The following is a 24,797-nucleotide window of genomic DNA, read 5'->3' on the forward strand; positions in this document are numbered from 1 at the left end:
TCGAAAAAATTGACGTAAGATTAGCCATCCGCTAGCCATCTGGTACCGAAGCTGATTTCAACGATTACAGATGACAGTTAGCCCTGGTCTACACTACGAGTTTAGGTTGAATTTAGCAGCATTAGATCAATTTAACCCTGCACCCGTCCACATGACCAAGCCTGTTTTGTCACCATCCCTTGGCCTGCGCCACTTCCCGCAACCCCCATTGGCCTGGAACGGTGAACCGCGGCCAGTAGGAGCCACGATCGGCCGAACCTGAAGACGCAGCAGGTAAACAAAGCAGCCTGGCCTGCCAGGTGGCTTACCCTGGCGTGCCAAATGCCAAAGGTTGCTGATTCCTGGTAATGCCTGGAGGCATTCAGTGGCAGAGGCCACAAAAGAATTCAGTGAGCACGAAGAGCGGAGGCAGGATGCGATGCTGAGGCTAATGGGGGAGCAAACGGACGTGATGAAGCATCTGTTGGGAGCTGCAGGAAAGCCAACTAGAGCACAGACCCCAGCTGCATCCATTGTATAACTGCCTGACCTCCTCCCCATGTTCCATAGCCTCCTCACCCAGACGCCCAAGAATGCGGGCAGGGAGGCTCCGGGCACCCAGCCACTGCACTCCAGAGGATGGCCCAAGCAACAGAAGGCTGTCATTCAAATAGTTTGATTTGTAGTGTGGCTACAATAAGCCATGTGGCCTTGTCCTTCCCTCCTCCCCCACCCCACCCGGGCTTGTCTGTTATCTCATTTTTTTAATTAATAAAGAATGAATGGCTTCAAAACAAGTTACTTTATTTCAAAGGGTGGGGAGGGTGGCTGGCTTACAGGGAATTAAAATCAACAACGGGGGCGGCTTTGCATCAAGGAGAAACACACACTATGGTCACACTGTAGTCTGGCCAGTCATGAAACTGGTTTTCAAAGCCTCTCTGAGATGCAGCGCACCTAACTGTGCTCTTCTAATCGCCCTGGTGTCTGGCTGCTCAAAATCGGACGCCAGGCGATTTGCCTCAACCTCCCACCTGGCCATAAACATCTCCCCCTTACTCTCACAGATATTATGGAGCACACAGCAAGAAGCAGTAACAACAGAAATGTTGGTTGCGCTGAAGTCTGACCAACAGCGCCAGCGCGCTTTTAAATGTCCAAAGGCACATTCTACCACCATTCTCCACTTGCTTAGCCTATAGTGGAACTGCTCCTTACTACCATCCAGGCTTCATGAACCATGGGAGCAAGGGGTAAGCTGGGGTAGACTGTCTGCCATTGCTTTCACAGAGGGAGGGTTTCAGAGTAGCAGCTGTGTTAGTCTGTATTTGCAAAAAAGAAAAGGAATACTTGTGGCACCTTAGAGACTAACAAATTTATTTACAGAGGGAGGGACGACTGACGACATGTACCCAAAACCACCCGCAACAATGTGTTTGCCCCATCAGGCACTGGGAGCTTAACCCAGAATTCCAATGGGTGGCGGAGACTGCAGGAACTGTGGGATAGCTACTCACAGTGCACCGCTCTGTAAGTCAACGCTAGCCATGGTAGTGAGGATGCACTCCTCCCACTTAATGCGCTAAGTGTGGACATACGCAATCGACTGTATAAAATCGACTTCTGTGAAGTCGACCTAATTTCATAGTGTAGACATACACGTTTGAGTTCATTCCGAACTCTTGGGTGAATACCAGCTGGTCCTGGTGACTTACTGCTGTTTAATTCATCAATTTGGTCCAAAATCTCCTCTAATGATACCTCAATCTGGGACAGTTCCTTAATCTGTCACCTAAAAAGAATGGCTCAGGTTTGGGAATCTCCCTCACGTCCTCAGCCGGGAAGACCGATGCAAAAAATTCATGTAGTTTCTCCACAATGGCCTTAATGTCCTTGACTTCTCCTTTAGCACCTCAATTGGTCAGGGGCCCGACTGGTTGTTTAGCAGGCTTCCTGCTTCTGATGCACTTAAAACATTTTTTTGCTGTTACTTTTTGGGTCTTTGGCTAGCTGCTCTTCAAATTCCTTTTTGGCCTTCCTAATTTTATTTTTACCCAGAGTTTATACTCCTTTCTGTTTTCCGCACTAGGATTTAACTTCCACTTTTTAAAGGATGCCTTTTTGCCTCTCACTGCTTCTCTTACTTGGTTGTTTAACCATGGTGATGCTTTTCTGGATTCTCTTGCTAGGATTTTTTAAATTTGGGGGTATGCCTTTCAATGGAGCCCCTAAAATGGTGTCTTTAAAAAGTTTCTATGCAGCTTCCAGGCATCCCTGTATAACCAGCCACCACGCTCCAGAGGTGGCCACATCTCAGCACTGGGCAAGGTGTCCCCATATAACCGGCCGCCCTGCCTCAGAGGTGGCTGCAACTCAGTGCCGGGCGAGGCGTCCCTGGATAACCAGCCGCCTCCAAAGAGCCTGGGAAAGGCTGAATTACAAAGGGTATGGGCAATGCCCCAGACAATGGACAGGGGCCAGGATCACAGGGGGAGCCCAGGGCAAACTCCCAAGGACAGGATAGTTCTGGGAGCGGAGTGGGGTCTGGTGGGTTAGAGCAGGGGCAGGGGCCGGGGCCGGGGCCGGGAGCCAGGACTCCTGGGTTCCATCACCAGGTCTGCACCATACCTAAATTAATCCCTTTTCTTGTTTACTTTCCCCCACTCTGCAAACCTACCCCAAGCTGTTTTGCCCAATCCTTGGAGAAACCTCCCTTCTTACTCCATTAATATTCACCCTCCCTGCTGTCGTCCCCCCCACCCCGCTGTGAAGAGACCTGTTCATTTCAATCTGAGAAAACTCAAGATGAACTTTCAAGCCCACTTTGCTTCAGTGAGGCACTTTCAACCTTTGGCCCTCCTGCCCAGCGGGCATTGTGGCCACTTCCAAGCTGAAGTCACCCACTTGGGCCCCTTCCTCTCACGCGCTGGTTAGGGGACCAGGAACTCAGACGCCCGTTAGAGGAATTGGCTCGTTTTAATTCCCCCCAAACACAGCTCTGTTCCAAAACAGGTGGCACTCGAAACCACTGCTTTTGTTCCCCACCCCCCAAAAAAAACCTCATTTCGCTAAACAACTCCCTCCCCCCTTTAAATTAGCATTAAGGGGGGGTTAAACTACGCCAGATGAGACCCCCCCCTTCCCTAGCCATACCCGTCTAATTACACATCTAGCTGCACAAAATCCATAAATCCGGGAGGGGGGCCTTTACACCCATAACTGCATTTCTGGGACATCACTAACCTCCCGCCCCCGAAGTGGGGTGCAAAGCTGGGTGTCCATTTCCTGCCAGCCATTCACAGCAGCAAGTGGGGAAACTGAGGCAGGGGCCTACCGCACGATATTATGAGAGTGGGCCTTTTATTTCCTGTCTGCATACATCTGCCATTGATGGTGTATACAGGGTTTCCCCAAATGAACGCAGTGGCCCGGTCCTCCGCCCCACTTTATAAAATGTTCTTTGTGTTAGACCCAGACTCTGATCCAATTTCTGCTCCTCGCTGGAGTCTTTATAGACTGAACCCTCCCCCGCTTCCTCAGCATCCTCCCCAAATTATGGACCTCCACAATGGGCCCTAAGCTTCCAGCAGGCTTCTGGGAGGTTGGAGCCCATGGGAGGACCGGCGGAGAACCCAGGAGGGCAAGGGTATTTCTGTGGCTTATTTCTGTGAAGGAGCATCCTTCTCGGTGGAGATATTGAAGGGGATGGTAGGTAAGAAGAGAGGCAAAACTCTAGGACCCCTCCCCAGGCTGGAATCTACGCCCTGACCGCATTAGCTCTTCCAGAACCTGGTCCCAGTCAAGGAGTTCGCTCCAGGGATCAGAGGATACAAACAGGGGATTGGACCCAGGGAGGGGAGGAGAAGCCCCAGGCTGTGATAATGGATTGAGGGGCCCCAAAAGAGCTGTCCTTCCTTGGTTCCCCCCTTCACCCAGCCACTGCCACCACCCCCTTGCAGTCACGCCGGCTCTCTGAGATCTTGGCTTCTGGATGGCTAGTCTCTGTCCTGAGAGTAAAGTTCCCCAGAGGCCGTTGTCAGTGCGGCTGGCTCTGCCCCAGCCTCCACCTTGGTGCCATGGCAGGCAGCAGGGGAGGAGTCTAGGCAGGAGAAGAAGTTGGGCAGAGTGACCAAAACCAGGCTCCCGGCCAAGAGGAAAGCCCCAGCTGCCAGGAAAGAGGCTGTATAATCCCCAGTCATGTCCCGCAGCCAACCTGGAACAGAGAAAGAAAAGAGTCATCTAGACCAACAACAGGAAAACCCAGGGTGAGCTAGAACAATAGCCAGAGAACATAGGGCAACCTAGAACATGAAGGCGATCTCAAATGACACAAGAGCCAAGTGTGATCTAGAACAATATCCAGAGAGAACATGACAACCTAGAACATGGAGTTGACCTAGACTGTCATATGAACACAAAGCGATCTAGAACAACATCCAGATAACGTAGGGCAAACTAGAACATGTGACCTACAACGCCATAAGAAGCCAGGGTGACTTAGATCAAAACCTAGGGTGACCTAGAACCAGGGCAACCTAGAACGAAGTCACAAGAACCTTGTGGGGTCTAGCTGGTTGGCGCAGGGGGAACTGGGAGTCAGGACTGCTGGTTCTATCCCCATCTGGGGTTGGAGGGCAGCTAATGCCAAGTCGGATGATGTTCACATGTTAACCACTGTTCCCAAGACCAGGGTAGGGGCCAGGAGTCTTGGTTCCAAGAAGGACCAAGTCTATGACTTAAGGTTACGAGGGAAAGGGCAGGGTTGGGGATTGATTTATGGGGGAAGGAGGAGCTCATTTCCAATTAATTGAACGGGAGGAGAAGAAAGCCAGCGGCAATCTACCAGAGAATGGCGCTCCCAGAAGCCCACCGATGCTCTCCATCATCTGCAGCAGCCCCATTGAGCCGAAAATCTGCCCGATGCCCACGATTTCCGGCAGGATGGAAAAGACCACGGGGGTGAGCGCCCCGGAGAAGAACCCGTAGCAGACGCCGATGGCCATCAGCAGCGGGTAGCTGCGCCCCAGAGGCACCAGCGCCAAGGAAATGCCAGTCAGGGAGGTCCAGGCCACCAAGATGTGGCCAAGGTGGAAAACCCGGCAATCGGCCAGCCAACCCGAGAGGAGGCGGCCACACAGGTCAGCCATGGCCGCCACGGACATAAGGAAGGCAGCCTGGTACTCGTCGAAGCCCAGCTCCCGGGCCCGGGCCACCAAGTGGATGTAGGGAATGAAGTAGCCGGTGTTGATCAAGGTCACGGCCAAGACGAACCTCATGAAGGGCCAGTGGAAGAGCAAAGACAGGCCAAAGAGGGTGGAAAGCTTCCCCAGGCAGCTCCCGCCAGGGTCCCCGGGGCTGGCCAGGTCCTCCTTGAGGGTCAGGGGGCGGATGAGGGCACCGCACACCACCAGGTTGAAGGACATGCCGGCCACCACCAGGAGGGCCCCCCGCCAGGCATAGGTGTCCACCAGCAGCTGGAAGAGCGGGGAGAAGGCGAAGGAGGACAAGCCCACGCCCGTGAAGGCCAAGCCCGTGGCAAACGTCCGGCGCTTCTTGAAGTAACGGGCCACCGAGGCCACGGAGGGCGTGAAGACCAAGGCCCACCCGAAGCCTGCAAAAAAGAGGGGAGGCGTAAAATACACACATCAGCCCCCTCCACATCCAGGTTGTTATGGCAACAGGCCAGACATGGCCACAAATGAGACTGTTTTGGGCTCATCCACTTTTTAACTCGTTTTTCCAAAATGGCTGCCGTGTGGCTGCAGCCATTTTGAATGAGGCCCGGCTCCTTCCTACCCCAGCCTCAGTGATTACCCTCCCACCATATACTGAAGGCCATTTTGAATGAGACCTAGCTCCTTTTCCCAACCCCCACCCATGAAACGGTAGCCATTTTGATGGTCCTCTCTTTCCTTTGATGCCCCCCCAGAACCATCCCCCTCAGCGGCAGCATTTTGAAAAGGCCCTGCTCCTTTCCCCCTGTGGACCCACAGTTCCCCCCATGGGATGGCAGCCATTTTGAAAAGGCCCTGCTCCTTTCTCTTGTGGCCCCACAGTTCCCTCTCTCCCCGCCCCCCAGGATGGCAGCCATTTTGAAAACGCCCCACTCCTTTCCCCCCTATGCTCTCCTCCCTCCAAACAACTTCCCCACTGATTCCGCAGACACAGTGGCAGCCATTTTGAAGCAGCCCTGGCTCCTTCCTCCCTGGGTCCATGGTTGCCCCCCACATGATGGCAGCCATTTTGAAAAAGGTCAACTATTTTAAAGCCCTAATTTAGTAGAACAGTAAGACAGGAAGACTTCATGGTCTCCAACAGGTAGGCTTAGAAGAATTATATTTCCCCCCCCCCCCATCAGTAAATTTTGGTAAACGCCCATGCAGCTATAGACACCCAAACCAACGAACAGATATGGTCATCAATAGAGATCGAAATGTACAGATCAGCAAAGTAAAGTTGTGTGCCATATGGATTAAAGAAAGTATCCTGAAATCCAGCTTTGTTTGTACACGTGATGGGGACCACTTCTGTTTTTATGGCTACCAAGGTCTAACTTTTTCAACCTCTATGTCTGTTGGTCAATACTTGTCCGACCAGCCCTCGCGGTTTCCCGCCGCTTTGCAAATTTCAATCCATAAAACCAGGGGGGGAGAAAACAAAAGACTTCATCCATCTTTTTGTGCAATGGTGCAAATTTAAGTCACTAAAACCTGAAAAAATAAAATGGTTCTAACCCGTAATCTTACGCAACCGTGAAAGCATAAGTGGATAAAAAAAAAAAAAAATCTCAAAGAGACGCTTTAAAAGAAAGCATCAAAATGACCCATCTAAATGCTCTAAAACGAACAACATCGAATGTTGCCAAGCCCACCAACGAAGGTTTTGCTCGGGTTGGCTGTTTGAACTCCCGGAAAAGGTAAAATGCAGTGAAATGAAGCTCTGAAAACCCACCACTGGCAACAACTGGTCATTCCTGCCTGGAATACCAGATATTAGACCCAGAATCCCTTGCTCCTGGTCTTGGGCGAGAATGGTCCCAGGGTGCACTGGGTTACCCAGAAGCTCTTGTTCCCAGCCTTGAACAACGATACTCCCAGAGGGCACTGAGGCGGGGGGGGGTTCGGGGGGACCTACCTGAGAGCAGCCCGATGCTCAGGTACAGGTGGGTCAGGCTGGTGGCGAAGGATGCCAGGAGCATGCCCAGCCCCGAGAGGATGCCCCCGGCCATCACCACGGGGCGGGCGCCATACTGGGTGCTGAGGGCGCTGCCCACTGGACCTGCAGGGGGCAGCAGAGAGAAACCGGGCAGGCCCTGTTACCCTGCGATGCAGCTGACTCTGGGGGAGGAGTGGGGTTCTCCCTCCTACCTCCAAAAGAGGGTCAGGATCCCCTGCCCCCCCCCCAAACTCACTAGCGAACTGCTGGACGGCGATCCCGATGGAGGTGATCCAGGAGACCTGCCCCGCCAGCTCCCCGAAGTACCCCACAAACTCCATGAAGAAGACGCCGAAGGAGCGGATCACCCCGAAAACCAGCGCTGACTGGAAGAAGGCAGCCAGCACTACCATCCAGCCCCAGCCCCCGTCAGGGGGTTCGGGGTGCACCACCGGCATGGGGCTCACTGCAGGAGAGAGAGCAGGGTGTTAGAACAGATGCTTTTGTCCTGGGGTACAGTAGGGGGCACTGTGGGGGGCGGGGTGGGGGCTGGCTGTAGGGGGGAGCTCCTGGCTCCTCCAGTCCCATCCTCTGAGCAGCTCCTTTTTCCCTCCCTTTGCATCTCTCACTGATACCCCCCCACAAAGACTCCGTGCCCCCCCTTCCTGGCCTCCAGCTCCATGCCTGGGGCTCTGTGTCCCCCCATTCCCCTCCCCCCATGCCAGGGGTTGTGTGCCCCCCACCCATTCCCCTGCCCCAATCTTATTTCTCACCTTTCTATTGGGGAGATTGGTCATTTAGGGTGTCAACACAGTAAGCTCCATGGGGGGGCACCATTCAGCTGGAAGACCCTAATTTCTGCCTTCCCTCAGTTCTTTGTTCTACAGGCAATCCCAGAGGCACGCGCCCAAAGCCAGGGGGTGACCCTCCTCCCCCTCAAATCAACGGGCCTCTCCCCACTGCCAGACCCTCCTGGGAGACTGGGTGCAAAGTGGATGAAGATAGATCGGAACGAAGCCCTCTCAATCCAGAGTCTCCCCAGATATTCAGTGCAAGATTAAACCTGACGTATCATGCGCAAAAAGAGAGCGACCCACGACCCGGAACAACGGCGGCCAATGAAAGTTCTCCTGCACATCGGGAAACGTACGTGACGCTTGAAAGAGGCTTTGCAATAACTTTGGGCCTCCAGACCTGGTCGGTAGCAGGAACGCATGTAAAAGTTTGCAAACGATACCAAACCAGGAGGGGTTGCAAGTGCCTTGGAGGAGAGGATTCAAATTCAAAATGATCTGGACAAACTGGAGAAGTGGTCTGAAGTAAAGAGGATGAAATTCAATAAGGACAAATGCAAAATACTCCACTTAGGAAGGAACAATCAGTTGCACACCTACAAAATGGGAAATGATCACCAAGGAAGGAGAACTGCGGAAAGGGATCCAGGGGTCAGAGTGGACCACAAGCGAAATATGAGTCAACAGAGTAACCCTGCTGCAAAAAAAATCAAGCGTCAGTCTGGGCTGCATCAGCAGGAGCGTCGTAAGCCAGACACGAGAAGTAATTCTTCCGCTCTGCTCCGCGCTCATACGGCCTCAGCTGGAGTAGTGTGTCCCGTTCTGGGTGCCACATTCCAGGTCCGAGGTGGACAAATTGGAGAAAGTCCAGAGAAGAGCAACAAAAATGATGAAAGGTCTAGAAAACAGGAGGCAAGATTGAAAAACTTGGGTTTGTTTAGTCTGGAGAAGAGAAGACCGAGAGGGGACACGATCACAGTTTTCGAGTACAAGGAGAAGGGAGAAAATTTGTTCTCCTTAACCGCTGAGGATAGGACAGGAAGCAATCGGCTTAAATTGCAGCAAGGAAGGTTTAGGTTGGACATTAGGAAAAATTTCCCAACTGTCAGGGTGGTTAAGCACTGGAATAAATTGCCTAGAGAGGTTGTGGGATCTCCGTCATTGGAGGTTTTTAAGAGCACGTTAGACAAACACCTGTCAGGGATGGTCTAGATAATACTTAGTCCTGCCTTGAGGGCAGGGGACCAGACTAGCTGACCTCTCGAGGTCCCTTCCAGCCCTACAATTCTATGATTTAGCAATTCATAGCTTGTGATATCCAAGCAAACCACAGAAGAACAAAACCGAGTTGAAAACAGTAGATTTGGGAGGGCGGGTATTTGGGGTGCATGCCCCCCAAAAGTACGTAATGGCCAGACTGGGCCAGACCAAAGATCCATCTAGCCCAGTGTCCTGTCTTCCGGCAGCAGCCAACGCCAGACGCTTCGGAGGGAACGAAAAGAACCGGGGCAACATTTGAGCGATCATCCAGGCTGAAATTCCCGCGTAACCCAAGCTGGGGAACGTCCCCAAAAAACCATCCCCAGAGCTGAGCCCTTTGGCGAACCTCCAACCTCGACTGCAAAATTGTTAGCAGTGGAGAATTTCCCCCCACCCCCCACCCGTAAGAAATTGCTCCAACAATTCAGAACACCAAACGCCCGCCTGCTGGAGCGAACCGCAGTGACTTGTCCAAGGCAGTGGGAGATTGATTGACAGAAATAGCAGGCGGAGTGGAGAAGTAAACTCAGGCTCTCTCGAATATCACACGTGGACAGGGGTTGAGACATGCAAGGTTGTAATGGAAAAGGGGTATGAGAGAAAAAAGAAAAGACGTAAACTAGACAGTCTACCCACACTCTCCGCTGCCTGCTTTCTTCAATCTTTGCTTTCCGTCATCTTTAGGAGTTGACCGCATGGCAATCCAAGAGCCTGATATGCCAGATCTATCGGGCTTTTGTGGAACCGCATTCACACCCTGCTTTATTTGGGTTTTCAAGGAAGTCTTCAAGCCTCCACGTACGTGACGCAGCGATCTCACTTCTTATATAGGAGTTTTACGGGAGCAAAGAACCGGTGATGGGGGTCTCGTGCGAGTCGCACCCAAGAGAGATGTGGTCTAGATCGGTGGTCTGCAAATTTTTTTTTCCTGGCGACCCCAGTTGAAGAAAATTGTTGATGCCCACGAGCCACCGGAACTGGGGATGAGGAGTTTGGGGTGTGGGAGGGGCTCAGGGTTGCGGTGCGGGCTGCAGTGTGGGGCTGGGAATGAGGGATTCAGGGTGTGGGTTGGGCCTCTGGCGGGGGCAGGGGGTTGGGATGCAGGAGGGGGTCAGGGTTCTGGGCTAGGAGTACAGGCTCTGGGGTGGGGCTGGGGATGAGGGTGCAGGAGGGGGCTCCAGGTTTGGGGGGGCTCAGGGGTGGGGCAGGGGATTGGGCTTATCTCGGGAGGCTCTCGCCCACAGGTACCCCCCCCCGCCCCCCACAAACTCCCATTGGCCTTGCAGTACTGGTACTGGTTTGAAAACCACTGGTATTGATAATACTTCATGAGCGCAGGGGACTGGACTAGATGACCTCTCGGGGTCCCTTCCCGTCCTACAATTCTCTGAAGGGAAATTATTCTGATCAACGGCTTACTTCATACTTTGCACCTCAACCCAGTTAACCAGATTGCCTTCAGTTTTTTGCATCTTGAATAAGGGGTTCTCCATACACGGAAGCGACTGGCGCAAAGTGGATGAAGATAGATCGGAACGAAGCCCCCTTAATCCAGAGTCTCCACAGAGATTCAGGAGTAGCTCCGGCACTTAAAGGCTTAGCTGACAAGACTTTCATTTACACTTTCATATCTGCTTAACTCCCACACACACACAGGACCCGATTCTGCGTCCCCGTGAACTGGCTAATACAGATAATCCATTTTCAGAGCAGATTTAAACGCACACCTGGCCCTTGAACTGAATGAACGTCCCAGGGTAGACAAACCTTTAAGACCGAAGTTCTCAAACTGGGGGTTGGGACCCCTCAGGGGGTCACGAGGTTATTACATGGGGGGGTCACAAGCTGTCAGCCTCCACCCCAAGCCCCGCTTTGCCTCCAGCATTTATAATGGTGTTAAATATATAAAAACGTGTTTTTAATTTGTAAGGGGGGGTCCACACTCAGAGGCTTACTATGTGAAAGGGGTCACTAGTACAAAAGTTTGAGAACCACTGCCTTAAGAGGATCAGACATTTATTCCCCGCCTTCAGTGACAGTTAAGAGTAAATCAGCAAAAAATTGACCCCCCCCCACGTGCTGAACTCTTTAATCTTGCCACCAGGATTTTATTAACATCTTTGCCCCCAGCAGAGCCAAGACATACCAGGGTGAACCCATCTCCATCACCCCCAAGATCACATGCCCCCTCACTGTCCTCCCCCAGCAGCGACTCACCCCAGAATCAGCCGCATCAAAAGCAGTCAGAAGGGATCTAGTAGAGGGAGCTGCGATGGGGGGGGGGGAAATTACCCCTTTAGCTAGGTGACTCCCCCATGCTCACTCCAGGGAAGGGGGAAGCAACAGCAGCTGGCGGGGGGGGGAGGGGGGAGTAGTAGTATTGGGTCTCCCCCTCCCCCACCACCAGAGCTAGTGTGGCCAGGGTCAAAGTCTATCGAATCGCAGCAGGAAACCATGGACCTCTAAACGCCATCTCCTCCCTTCCGCCCCTCCAGTCCGGAGGGGGGGTGGCAATCCCTCCCCTTCGCCAGGCGTTACACCTGTATACCCGCCTGGTCGCTGATCTCCCCGCCCCCGATCCTTACCTGGCCGAGCATCACATCAGCCTCCGCTGCTCCCCCGAAAAAGCCAAGGCAAAAAATCCCCCCCCCTTCAGAAATCCCCCTCTGGGCGTTATACCCAGATACCAGCCTGCTCCCCCCCCTCCGCCTTCCCAGGGGCTGGCGAGCCAGGACCCCCTTAAGAAGCGGGGGGGGGGGGAATGCGAGGACCAATGAACCCCACAAATCCGGAAAAAAAAAACAACCCCTAAACCCCACGTCCCCCCCGCCCACGCCGGGCGCTCACGTGGGCCGCCGTGGCCGCGCCACCTGCTCGCAACGTTCCAAAGGGGCGGGGCGCGGCGGCCGCGCCACCGGCTCGCAACGTTCCAAAGGGGCGGGGCGCGGCGCGGCGGCCGCCCGGGCGAGCCGAGACTGAAGCCGGGGGGGGGAAGCAGGCCACGCCCCCGAAGCCCCGCCTCCCGCTCTCACCCCACCGGCGCAGGCGCGGCTGGGCTGTAGCGGAGCATCCGCTGATTTGGGCTTAATTCGTGGGTCCGCCTCTTGTCCCTGCCCCCCCTCCCTGACACAGGGCAGTGTTGGGGGCGGAGCTCGGGGGCTGTCCTGGGGCTGCACAGGGCGGACGTCGGGGCCTATGGGGCTGCACAGAGGGGACATGGGGGGCGGCTTTGGCGGTGCACAGAGGGGCTATGGGGCTGCCCTGCGCCCTGCATAGAAGGCCTGCTGTGAGGCTGCTCAGAGGGGGCATTTGGGGGGATCGGGGCTGCTCAGAAAGGATATCTGGGGGGCTATGGGGCTGCTGTGTGCCCTGCACAGAGGGGACATCTGGGGGGCGGCTATGGGGGTGCCCTGCACAGAGGAAACATTGGGTGCATTTGGGGGGCTATGGGGCTGCACAGAGAGGACATCTGGGGGCACTCTGGGGCTGCCATGTGCCCTGCACAGAGGGGACATCTGGGGGCACTCTGGGGCTGCCATGTGCCCTGCACAGAGGGGACATGGGGAGGGCTATGGGGCTGCATAGAGAGGCTATCTGGGGGGCTATGGGGCTGCCCTGTGCCCCGCACAGAGGAAGCATTTGGGCAGGTGGGAGGGCTATGAGGCTATACAGAGGAGGCATGGGGGGCTCTATGAGGCTGCCATGTGCCCTGGCAAAGGGGATATCGGGGCGGCTATGAGACTGTCCCGTTTCCTGCACAGAAGGGGGACTCAGAGGGCTATGGCGCAGCCCTGTGCCTGCACAGAGGGGACATCAGGGTGCGGAGGGCTATGGGGCTGCCCTATGCCCTGCACAAAGGGTGCATTTGGAGGGCTATGGGGCTGCACAGAGAGGATATCTGGGGGGCTATGGGGTGCCCTGTGCCCTGCACAGAGGGGGTGGGGGCTATGGGGCTGCACAGAGGGGGCATCTGGGGGGGCTATGGGGTTGCACAGAGGAGACATCGAAGCCAGGAGGGCTATGAGGATATCTGGGGGACTATGGGGCTGCCGTGTGCCCTGCACAGAGGGGGCATGGGGTGTGGCTATGGGGCTGCCCTGCGGCCTGCACAAAGGGGGCATTTTCTCCTCATGTCTCCCCTCCCTCTCCCTTTGCTGCCGATCGAACCAAACCCACCTTGCTCTCCCCTCGCCGGACACGGCAAATGGTCGGTTCCCCGCCTCCCTTCAGTTACAATGACAGTGCGGCCGACGACGCTGATTGAATCGGCGGAAACGCAACCGGCAGCCGATCCTTCCGCCGTCGTGCGTTTTCAACTCCCTTGCGGGGCTGGATCTAGCCCCAAATGCTCCTAGGCCGCTGTCGGATGCCAACGGCGCTGCAACGGATCGTCCCGGTAGAGAGGAGGGAGTGAAAAACCCAAGGGCGTAGAAAGCCATCTGCTTTGACTTTCCTCTGACAAGGCATATTCTTTGAGCTTCACATCAGCCGGTGTTAGATCTCAGTTTGTGGCAAAATCGGACGGATATAGTCTGCCTCCAGGTTGGCCTGGTGTGGTTTGAAAAAAGAAGATAGGCGGGCGTTTTTACCAAATAAAGGGGACAACTCCAGGGTGTTGCTTTTTGGAACCAGAAGCCCATGAAAAATTCTCCGTGTTTGGAAGGGGGAAAGTCACTATGAGACTTCGAGGCGCTGGGTTGCTTGTCGGTTGGCTGTGAAAAAGCCAGGAGCCCCATGAAAATAACCATCAAAGGGAGGGGGGGAATAAATAGTCTGCCGGAAAGAAGGGAACGAAGACATGGACTGAAAGCAGAAAGACTTGAGTCAAAGGAGGAGATATAAACTGGGAAATCAGACTGCGAAGAGCTACAAAGGGATCTCACAAAACCGGGTGACCCGGCAACGCAACGGCAGCTGAAACTGAATGTTGATCAATGCAAAGTAATGCACATTGGAAAGCATCATCCCAGCTATACGCATAAAAGGATGGGGTCTAAATGAGCTGTTCCCACTCAAGAAAGGGATCTTGGCATCCTTGGTTCTCTGAAAACATCCACTCAATGTGCAGCGGCGTCAAAAAAGCCAACAGTATGCAGGGAATCATTAAGAGAGGGATAGATAATAGGACAGAAAATATCCTGTTGCCTCTATATAAATCCATGGGACGCCCACAGCTTGAATGCTGCGTGCAGATGTGGTCGCCCCGTCTCCAAAAAGATCTATTGGGATTGGAAAAGGTGCAGAAAAGGGCAACAAAAATGATTCGGGGTCTGGAACCGCTTCCGTACAAGGAGAGATGAATAAGACCGGGACTTTTCAGCATGGGAAAGAGACGACTAAGGGGGGATATGATTGAGGGCTATAAAATCACGACGGATGTGGAGAAAGTAAATAAGGACGTGTTATTTACTCATGAACCAGGGGTCACCCAATGAAATAAATAGGCAGCAGGTTTAAAACAAACAAAAGGAAGTATTTCTTCACACAACACACAGTCAACTTGTGGAACTCCTCACCAGGGGATGTTCTCAAGACCAAGACTAGAACAGGGTTAAAAAAAAAAAACTAGATAAGTTCATTGAGGACAGGTCCATCAATGACTATTAGCCAGGGTGGGCAGGGACGGGGTCCCTGGCCTCTGTTTGCCAGAAGCTGGGAATGATGATTCCCTGTTCTGTTCCTTCCCTCTGGGGCACCTGGCATTGGCCACTGTCGGATGACAGGATACTGGGCTAGATGGACCCTTGGTTTGACCCAGTCTGGCCATCCTTAATAGCTGGTAACTTCTGTGAAGTGTGAGTCAGGTGTGGCAGATATGATGCTTTGGAGAACGCTGGAATATTCCAGGCTGATTGTATTGACTTTACAAATCGTCCGAGCCTCTTCGTGGGCCACGGGGTTATGTTTCCTGAACTTGGAGCGGAAGGGAGAAACACAAGAGGGGTAATTAACGCAAATCCCCCATGTACCCAACAAGTCTGGGGATGTTTTCCTGTGGCAGTCTGCGTGGTCCGAGAGACAAAGAACTTGTGCCCATAGACCAGCCAGGAGGGAGGTCAACGGCGCGTCTGATGTCGATGATAAACCGGGGAGGGTTCAGAGAAGAGCTACTGGAACGATGCAAAGATTTGAAAATGTGCCTTACGCTGAGAGATGAGAAGAGCTTGGTCTGTTTAGCTTCACGGAGAGAAGGCGAAGGGGTGATTTGATCCCGGTCTACAAGGGGGACAGGAGATTTGATTTAGACTCTTCCATCTAACAAGAGCCGACGGCTGGACGTTGAAGCTAGACCCGTTCAGACAGGCAATCTGGCATCAGTTTTTTTTACCAGGGATAATTGTTAATTACTCTTAAAATAATTGCACCATCTTTCCGGTCTGAATTGGTCTAGCTTCATCTTCCAGCCGTTGGACGGTGTTAGACCTTCCTCTCCTAGGCTGGAGAGTGAAATATATGTTCCTTACGTAGATATCTAGAGACAGGAATCCAGTCACCCCTCAGCTGTCTCTTGGTGACACTTGGGCTCCTGGATTGGATCGTTCTAAGCCATGTTTTCTAATTCTGGACTATTTCTCCTGGCTCGTGTGGCCTGGGGAAATGCCAGGGTCCGGGCAGGCTGCAAAAAGAAGCGCAGATTCTCCCCAAAACTGGTGGTTAACACTGAAGTTAGAGTCACCCACCGGTCACAGACTGTGCTCCTGATCCCCCTTCCTGGTTGTCGAGAAGCCGAAAACAGAAATCACACAGCGCCCGGTATTGTATTCCAGTTGTCTGGCTCCCAATCAGCACCTAGGTCCAGTGGAGTGAGAAGTTACTTAAAACCTCTGCTTGCTATACAAAAATGTTCTTCTGACCCCAAAAGAGCCAGCCAGGTTGGTGTATCCATCAGTTGTATCCCCAGGCTCATTGTCCCGCTGATGGCCCTTGGCAATCGGTCTGGGGGCGTCACCCACAACGGCACACCGGGAGCAAGCCACCCCTCAGCCGTCTCTTGGTGACGCTACATGGATCGGGCTCCGGGGTGGGATCGCCCTAAGCCGGGGTTTCCTACCTCTTGAATATTTCTCACGGCTCGTCTCCGGCCCTCTTCCAATTCATCGCCCTCCCCCTGGAACCGTGGGCCCCAGCCCTGGACGGAGGATCCGGGCAGCCAAACCCGGAGGGAACAAAACCTCCCTGCTCCTGCCCACCATCCCCTTTTCGATGCGGTCCAGGATCGTGGGCACGGGCGGTGAGTTTTCCTTTCCCCCTGGGGGTGCTCTGCCCTGAGGCCCCGCCCCCATGCCACCCCCTAGAATATCAGGATTGGAAGGGACCTCAGGAGATCATCTAGACCCTGCCTTGCTCCACCCCACAAGACCCAAACCCTCGCTCCGTCCCCCTCCCCCAAAGCCCTGCTCTTGCTCTGCCTCTTCCTGCCCCCACTCCGCTCCCTCCACAAGACCCCAGGCTCGCACTGCCCTCTCCCCAAGGCTCCTCCCTTGCTCTCCCCCCTCCCTGAGGCCCCGCCCCCACTCCACTCCCTTCCCTGAGGCCCCGCCCTTGCTCCACCCCCTCCTGCAAGGCCCCGCCCTCGCTCTGCCCCCTCCCCAGGGGGCCTGCTGTCTCTCCGCCTCTTTCCACCCCCACTCCGCCCCTCCCCCGAGCCCCCTCCCTTGCTCCACCGCCCCCGGGCCCCGCTCTTGCTCCGCCTCTTCCCCCCCTCCGCTCCCTCCCCCAAGACCCCACGCTCGCTCCACCCCCTCCCCCAAGCCCCCTCCCTCGCTCCTCCGCCTCCCTCACTCTCCCCCCTCCCCCGAGGCCCCGCCCCCACTCCACTCCCTTCCCTGAGGCCCCGCCCTTGTTCCACTCCCTCCTGCAAGGCCCTGCCCTTGCTCCGCCCCCCCCGAGCCCCCAATTAGCTGATCGGGGCACCAGCCAACAGCTGTGGTTCCCACTATTTATTTTTCCCATGGGTGCTCCGGGGCTGGAGCCCCCAGGGAGTCGGCACCGAAGATCGCGGTGCCCAATCACCCGCCACGAGGCCCCGTTGGAGAACCGCGCTTCCCCCGATGGGAGAGAGCAGAGCACAGACGCTGGGAGTGGCGCAGCCTGGGGGGGTCCGGAGGGGGATAGAGAAGCTACGGGTCCTCTCCGAAGTAGTGGCCAGCGGGGATGGGGGGCAGGCCCCAGCGGTGGGGGGCCCTGAGAACAGGGCAGGATCCGGAATTCCAGGGAGGCCAGCTGAGAGGCGAAAGCAGGCAGCCGGGCGTCGGGGACGGGCTGGCCCGGGCCCCCCAACCTGCTGCTCGGAAAGGGGCTGAAGTCCCGGGGCAGGGGAGAGAAGGGTGTGAGGTCTCGGGGCATGGGGCCCAGGACAGAGGGCTGCAGACCGGACGGAGGAATCGGACGTTTGGATTCATCGCCCCGGAAGGGGAAGGGGCGAAGGTGAACTGGCCGGAGGGGTGAGTCAAGGGGAAGAAGCAGACCACCGGAGGACCGCCACGAGGGGGAGCATCTGTGATGAGCCAAGCCTTGCACTGGGTCAAAAGCCTGGTTCCTCCGGCAATGATACTTCACATAACGTGAATGTTGTGTGTGTGATGCCCTCTGCTCTGTGTGTGTGTGTGTGTGTTGGGGGGTTGGGGGGGCATGAATTAGCGACACAATCCACCCCTTTTAGCAAAGCATTGGGTTGCTGCTCTTTTACCTCTGCTCTTTGCAGAAGATTTTGGCAGCAGGCCTGATGCCGGGGTAGATGGGCCCTTGGCTCTGATGTGAGGCAGCAGGGCTGGGGGATTGCAGGCTGGTTGGGGTGGGGGGGAAGGGATTCCTGAGTGGGGCTGCCTGGGTCTGGGGCCTGGTGTGCAGTGACCCCTCGGCCCGCTGCTTGGGAAGCGTCTCCCGTGGCGGTTCAGTGAGTCACATCCTCCTTGCGCAGGTGGGGAAACTGAGTCACGGAGCCGCGACGCGGCTTGACCTGGGAATCCTGTATCGCACTCTGGGGCTCCATCCACACACACACACACACACACCCTGGGAATGAGGGAGAAGAAACTGGGAATGAACCAGGAATGAGAGGCCAGCTTCTGTCACTAGGGGGCAGCCCCGAGCTGCAGAATGGGCTAGTGGGGCGGGGGCGCGGTTCCCGAGAGATGGATCCGGTGGGGGTGGGCGGGGGTCGGGGTGGTTCTGGTTTTTCTTGGCCATCGGTCCTGGAAGTTTCTAGCTGATCTGTTTCCTCCTACCCGCCCCCAGCCGCCCCTTCCACTGGGAGGAAGTGTGTGTATGTGTGTAAGGGGGGGGTTGGGACTGGAGGCTGTGCAACCCCTCCCCCCTAAACCAGCAGCATGGGGGGGCAGTGTGCATGGGCACACACAAGGAAGGAGATGGGGGGCGCGCGTGCACACAGCAGTGTGTGATTGTGCCCCGTGCGTTGGCTGTGTGTGCGTGTGTGTTTGTGTGTGTGGGGAGGGGTTGATGGGGGAGTGTTGTTGGTGGAGCGGGGCCGGGCGGGGGGAGCAATGTGGGATTGCGTTTAGATGAGTTTTGTCCCACTGCAAACAGCGGGTGAGTTTCGGTGCTGGGCAAGGATACCCTGGATAACCAGCCGCCCTGCCCCAGAGGTGGCCACATCTCAGGCCGGGCGAGGGGTCCCCGTGTCACCAACCGCCCCGCCCCAGAGGTGGCCGCATCTCGGCGCTGGGCGAAGGGTCCCTGTGTCACCAGCCGCCCCGCCCCAGAGGTGGCCACATCTTCGTGCCGGCTGAGGGGTCCCTGGATAACCAGGCTGAAATAGTCCAAGGTAGCATAGGTTACTGAACTATCGGGACCAGGGCAGCAGGCTGGATACCGGGCTAGATGGGCCTGTCGCTCTGATCTGTCTGGGCTCCACTCTCTGCCTTCCCGGCCTCACCCTGTCTCCCCCGGCCCACGGCCTGGCTGCCTCCTTGGGGCCGTGACTTACCCCAGCCCTCCGGGGTCACTGGTGTGTGTGTTTGTGTGGGGAGGGCCCAGGGATGACGTCTTCGCACCTGTTTCCTGCTTCTGTGACTGTTGCGGAAGGAGCTGGGGGGGGGACCCCATGTCCGCTCCCCGCCCCCTTGCCGGCTCTGAGCCACAGGAAGGAAATCCGGCCAGCTGGCCTCCGGCTGTGGCAGAGGCACGGCTGTAGGGCCACTGGCAGAGACCGGAGCCCCACTGATCCTGGGGGTCTGGAGCCCCCCCTCAGCAATAGCCCCCCCAGCTCCTGTAGTGGGGTGGTGTCGGGGTTCACGAGGGTCTGTGAAGCTGGGGGCTGTGGGTAAGGCAGGGGAAATCCTCTCGAGTGGGGGGCAGTACGGGGCTCAGGACACACAATGCTACCTAGAGGGCGCCGGCTGCCATCTGGCGCCAAGGTCGGGGGACTGGCTGGTTCAGGGGGGCAGGGAATGGGGCACGGGGCCTGTCCCCTGTAGGGGGCACCAGCTCCTATCTAGCCCCACAAATCGAAACTCCCCCCACACACACCTTTTCCAGACGACTAGTGTGTCTAAGACCTGCCCCCAGCCCCTCCAGAAGTGAGCCTCATCACAGATCAAGGAGTGCAATTGTTTACACCTGTTGTGCAGGGGAGAACTGGATAATAATCGAGGGTCCCTGTTTTTGTATTAAAGGTGTAGGACTCCTAGCTTCTCTCCCCGGCTCTGGGAGGGGAGTGGGGTCTAGTGGTTAGAGCGGGGGGGGGCTGGGAGCCAGGACTCCTGGGTTCTCTCCCTGGCTCTGGGAGGGGAGTGGGGGCTGGTGGGTCAGAGCAGGGTGGCTGGGAACCCGGACTCCTGGGTTCTCTCCCTGGCCCTGGGAGGGGAGTGGGGTCTAGTGTTAGAGCAGGGGGGGCTGGGAGCCAGGACTCCTGACTTCTCTCCCCGGCTCTGGGAGGGGAGTGGGGGACTGGTGGGTTAGAGTGGGGGTGGCGGGAGGGGTTGGGAGCCAGGACTCTTGAAGGGGAGTGAGGCCTAGTGGCTGACTCCAAATTCACCCCGGGGTTGCTGAGAGCAGAATGCAGCCCTGCCCCCCGCCTTGTAGTTCGGGAGGTGACGCTGGCTTGACCCCAGGGAACCTTGATCTGAATCAAGCCCCCGGTCCTCCCTCCCCCGCCCCCAGCTCTGCAGGAAGCTCCCAGATCAGGCAGTGACGCTCTGCAGGGACACTGGCAGGACACAGCTGCCCTGGGTCCATTGTTAGGACAGGAAGCTGGGATGGGGCGTGTCTGTGGGCCCCCCCCCGCCCCTCTTCAGTGAGCGCAGACAGCAGGACAGGGAGCCCGGACTCCTGGGTTCTCTCCCCGGCTCTGGGAGGGGAGCGCGGGCTGGTGGGTTAGAGCGGGGGGGCTGGGAGCCAGGACTCCTGGGTTCTCTCCCCAGCTCTGGGAGGGGAGTGGGGGCTAGTGGGTTAGAGCTGGGAGCCAGGACACCTGGGTTCCATCCCTAAGAGCTTATGGATGAGTTCTTTTCCAGCTAAGACAAGTGGGGTGGGGGGGTGACACCCCCATTCTCTTCGTTGGCCTGCAGCAATTCAGCTGCCCCTTGCGGCTCTGTGTCCCATCCTGCCCAGCACCCCCCTCGCCCGCTAGGAGGGAACCGGTCTACCCCAAGGCAGCCCAGCCCAGCCCCTGGGGCTTCTTTCCCACCCCAGAGGAAGACGCATGAGCTCTGTGGATTTCCAGGGGGAGAGGGAGAGAAAAGGGTGACTGGTCCAAGGCTAAACAGTGAGTTTGGAGCAGATCTGGGGAGAGAACCCAGGAGTTCTGGCTCCCAGCCCCTCCTGTTCTAACCACTAGACCCCACTCCCTTCCCAGAGCCATGGAGAGAACCCAGGAGTCCTGGCTCCCAGCCCCCCGCTCTAACCATTAGACCCCACTCCCCTCCTAGAACTGGGGAGAGAACCCAGGAGTCCTGGCTCCCACCTGCCCCCCTCGCTCTAACCACCAGACCCTGCTGCTGTCCCAGAGTCATATGGTAAAACTAAAGACGAGCCGGTTGTGCTGTCCCCACAAAGGACACTGGATCGAGGTCGCTGGGTGGGATTTGTCGTGGGCAATTCTGCCTTCCCTCCCATCATTTGCATCTGAGTAGGGATTTTCGTTCCCCCCCGCCCCCACCCTCACCCCCATATGTGGCTGCATCTCAGCGCCGGGCGAGGGATCCCCGGATAACCAGCTGCTCCATCCCAGAGGTGGCTGCATTTCAGTGCTGGGAGTGTTGGCCCCAGGGCGGCGCTAGGGGGTGCTGTGCTGCAGGATAGGTGCTGGGGGGCTCAGCAGGGGCGCTCTCCCCTGGCAGGCAGGGCTGGCCCCAGGGCAGCTCTAGGGGGAGCTGGGGGGTATGGGGCGGGGCAGGGGGCTCAGCAGGGCCGCTCTTCCCCGGCAGGCAGGGCCTTGCTAAACAAAATGCACCCGTGCATCTGTCCAAAAAAGCTTTATTGAAACCAGCCACCGAGCCGCGTGTTGAGGTGCTACAGGGTGTGAGGCCAGAACCAGCTTTTGACAGGTACCCCCCAAATCAGCTCCAAATAGCCCCCCCGACCCAAACCTCTCCCCCACCAGAACACCAAGGCGGAGCCGTGACTTGAAAGCACATTTTGCCCCACAGCGTTTTGTGACAATATATAATATTCCCACCTCTGCAATTTACCCCCGTTTGCATGTTTCCCGGCAACATGTGCTTGTAGCTGGGGGAGGGGGTGTCTTCAAATCCCAGAAGAACTACAGGAGTGGGGGAAGTTAAATATGCCACTGCACCCCTCCAGTAGCCTGCACTAAGAATAGCTGTTAAATTTCCCCTCTAGGGGATGCCAGCTGTGAATTGGCCCAAGGGTGGGGGACTGGCTGGCTCCGGGGGGTGGGGAATTGGGCATGGGGCCTGTCCCCTCTAGCGGGTGCCAGCTCCCATCCGGCCCCATGACGGGGCTCTGGCTGGCTCAGGGGTGGGGAACGGGATATCTTCCTTATGTGTGGTAGTGGGAACCAGTCCCATCATGTGCGCATGATAGAGGGAGAATAACTGACCCCTACTAGGTGGGGAGTAGGAGATGGGAGAGGGAGATGTGTGTGTTCCACGTCCAACTAGAGCCCCATTGTGTGGATGGTCGCCTGATCCCAACCTATCACGTCTAGACTGCACTGTCTGCACTATCTACTCCTAGGCTAGCCATCCTAGACCACCCAGCCAATTCTAGACTGGATTAGCCATTCTAGACTGTGCTAGCCTTCCTAGGCTAGCCATTCTAGATGGTGCTAGATGGGTCCAGGCTGCGGTATCCCTTCCTAAGCAATGGGTTCTAGATTGGGCTACCGATCTAGACTGGGCTATCCTTTCCTAGGTTATCCGTACTAGACTATGCTGTCCTGGATGGTGTTATCCATTCCTTGTTCATGAATTCTAGACTACCATAGCCATTCTCGGTTGTGCTCTCCATTATAGGCAGCGCAAACTGTTCAGAGACTGTGTGTTCTAGACTGGGCTGTCATTCTAGATGGGTCTTTTCGTTCCGAGGTGTGGTATCCCTTCCTAAGCTATTGATTCGAGATTGGGCGATCTGTTCTAGACCACACCATGTATTCCTATGTCATCAGTTCTAGACTACATTATCCATTCTAGAATGGGCTATCTATTCTGGGCGGGCACTATTTGTTCTAGCCTTTACTATACATTGGTTGTAGGTTCCATTATCCATTCTGTGCCACACTATCCATTCCTAGGTTGCTTTAGACTATGCTGTTCTTGACTCTCCTTTCCCATCTGCTCTTCCCCCTGGCAATTGGAAGGCGATAAACTTCTCTCCTCATTCCAGAACCACAGGTCTCTCCCGTTTCCCCACATGCCGTGAAGCACCAGAGGTTCCAGACCTCTTCTGGAGCAGCAAAGACCAGTTGCTGCTGAAGTTTTGAGCTTTATTCTAGGGCCACTGTGATCCCAGATCCCTCTCTTGCCCCACTAACCTGCTCTGACTTTAATTGTCTTGGGGGGAGTAGGGTCCTCAGCCACCCATGCCAAATATCTTGCACCCTGCAGTATTCCCAATCCAGAGGGATTCCTGATCTAATGATCCAGCCCATCAATCAGTTGTGTTCTAGACTCATCCATTGATAATCTAGAACCTTAGCTGGGACCAGAGACTAAACATTCTGCATCACTCTAGCTTTGGTCTCCAGAACCTGAAATGCCCAAAAGCCATCAGGCAAAGTGGATATGGAAGGGTTACAGATGAATAATCTAGAACCCATGCTCTGGAAGCCCTTGAGCTGAGAGGTTCCACAATCTGGAGATAGACACTCAAAAGAGCCTACAACCCAGGATCTGGTAGACATGAGGCCTCAGAGATTCTAGTATCTGGAGACATAATATTGAGAGGAAGCCTGGAAGTCAGGAACCCATAGGCAGAACACCTCAGAGGTCATATGCTATGGAGGACCTGGATCATCTACATTTTAGCAATCCAGAACCTCTGCTCCTGAAACCTTTGATCCAGGAGGCTCCAGACTCGGCGGATGGAATATTTAGATTCAGAAAATACAGATTCTGGAACCCAGGATTCCGTAAAGAGGAGATCTCGGAGGATCTGGACTCTGGAGCTAGAATATGTAGACTCCCGAAGAACACAGTCTAGAACCCTCAATCCTATAGACAAGACACCTTAGATGTTCTGCATCCCATATCCAGATAAATGTAGATGTTCTACACTCAGAAGGTGGAATATTTACATGCTGGATAACCATACCTAGAACATAGGATACATTACGTTCCAGACTCCAACCTGATAAACTCCAGAAGGTCCCCAGACCTTAGGATCAAACTCCTTGCTTTGCTACACTTCATGCTTCCAGAGATCTCCAGCACATCAAGAACCCTTTTGCAATGGACCTGCCCCAGTACAACTCTAGAGCCTCCTAGAGCAGGCAACTAACTAACACAAGGTCAAGTGGCCGAGCTACAAACGCCATTTTCATTTGCTCCGAGCACTGACATTGCAAAGCAAATTAAAAGCAACAAAAAATACACCCCCAACTTGCGGGGGGGATTAAAAAAATATAGATAGATACGGGTCAGAAAAAGCCACTGTCAGCAAAAAAATACATTTAATTCTTTAAAGAACCTTTGTGAAAAAGAAAAGAAGAAAACACCTTCTTGAACCAGCATCAAGCTGGAGGCATCAGTTGTCCATAGAGACACCGTGGGTAGGGGAAAGCTCAACTGGAGTGACTCTGTATTAAAACTGGTTTAAGCAAAACTCCGGAGTCACCAGTTGTCCATAGAGACTTCTAGGGTAGGCTAGATCTTCAGTAAAGACTCCGTGGACAAATGGTTTATCTGGATTTTAGTAAAATCAGAGTCAATCCAGAGTCAATCCACAGAGATTTAGAGACTGGACTAGAATGTCTTTGAGGTCTTCATGGACAGCTAGTGACCCCTGATTTTGATTAAACGGCTGTCAAACCAGAGACTTTCGGTGTCCCTAAAGATGTCCAACCTTGGTGAGAACAGGTTTCAGAGTAGCAGCCGTGTTAGTCTGTATTCGCAAAAAAAAAGGAGTACTTGTGGCACCTTAGAGACTAACAAATTTATTAGAGCATAAGCTTTCGTGAGCTACAGC

The 24,797-nt window shown here is 55.3% G+C and overlaps 1 protein-coding gene across 5 annotated transcripts; it reads right to left on the reverse strand.

Annotated features, from left to right (window-relative positions):
* Positions 1 to 2,177: 2,177 nt before the first annotated feature.
* Positions 2,178 to 24,709, reverse strand: LOC119849272 (monocarboxylate transporter 13-like). Of its 5 annotated transcripts, none has more exons than XM_043503900.1 (6): positions 11,774 to 11,975; positions 7,391 to 7,600; positions 7,114 to 7,257; positions 4,823 to 5,590; positions 4,160 to 4,192; positions 2,178 to 3,366 (listed from the first exon to the last, which is right to left on the reverse strand). In XM_043503900.1, the coding sequence occupies exons 2-6, from the start codon at positions 7,590 to 7,592 to the stop codon at positions 3,323 to 3,325; spliced, it is 1,191 nt and encodes a 396-aa protein (XP_043359835.1). In that variant the 5' UTR covers positions 7,593 to 7,600; positions 11,774 to 11,975; the 3' UTR covers positions 2,178 to 3,322. The 5 variants fall into 5 exon arrangements, with proteins under 5 accessions (XP_043359835.1, XP_038242051.1, XP_038242057.1 ...); XM_043503901.1 differs by lacking the exons at positions 2,178 to 3,366; positions 11,774 to 11,975 and adding exons at positions 8,285 to 8,384; positions 24,690 to 24,709 and having other exon boundaries at positions 3,837 to 4,192; XM_038386123.2 differs by having other exon boundaries at positions 2,178 to 4,192; positions 11,774 to 12,113.
* Between the last annotated feature and the right edge of the window lie 88 nt (positions 24,710 to 24,797).

This window comes from Dermochelys coriacea, chromosome 28, assembly GCF_009764565.3.
Source record: "Dermochelys coriacea isolate rDerCor1 chromosome 28, rDerCor1.pri.v4, whole genome shotgun sequence".
Lineage (NCBI taxonomy): Eukaryota > Metazoa > Chordata > Testudines > Dermochelyidae > Dermochelys > Dermochelys coriacea.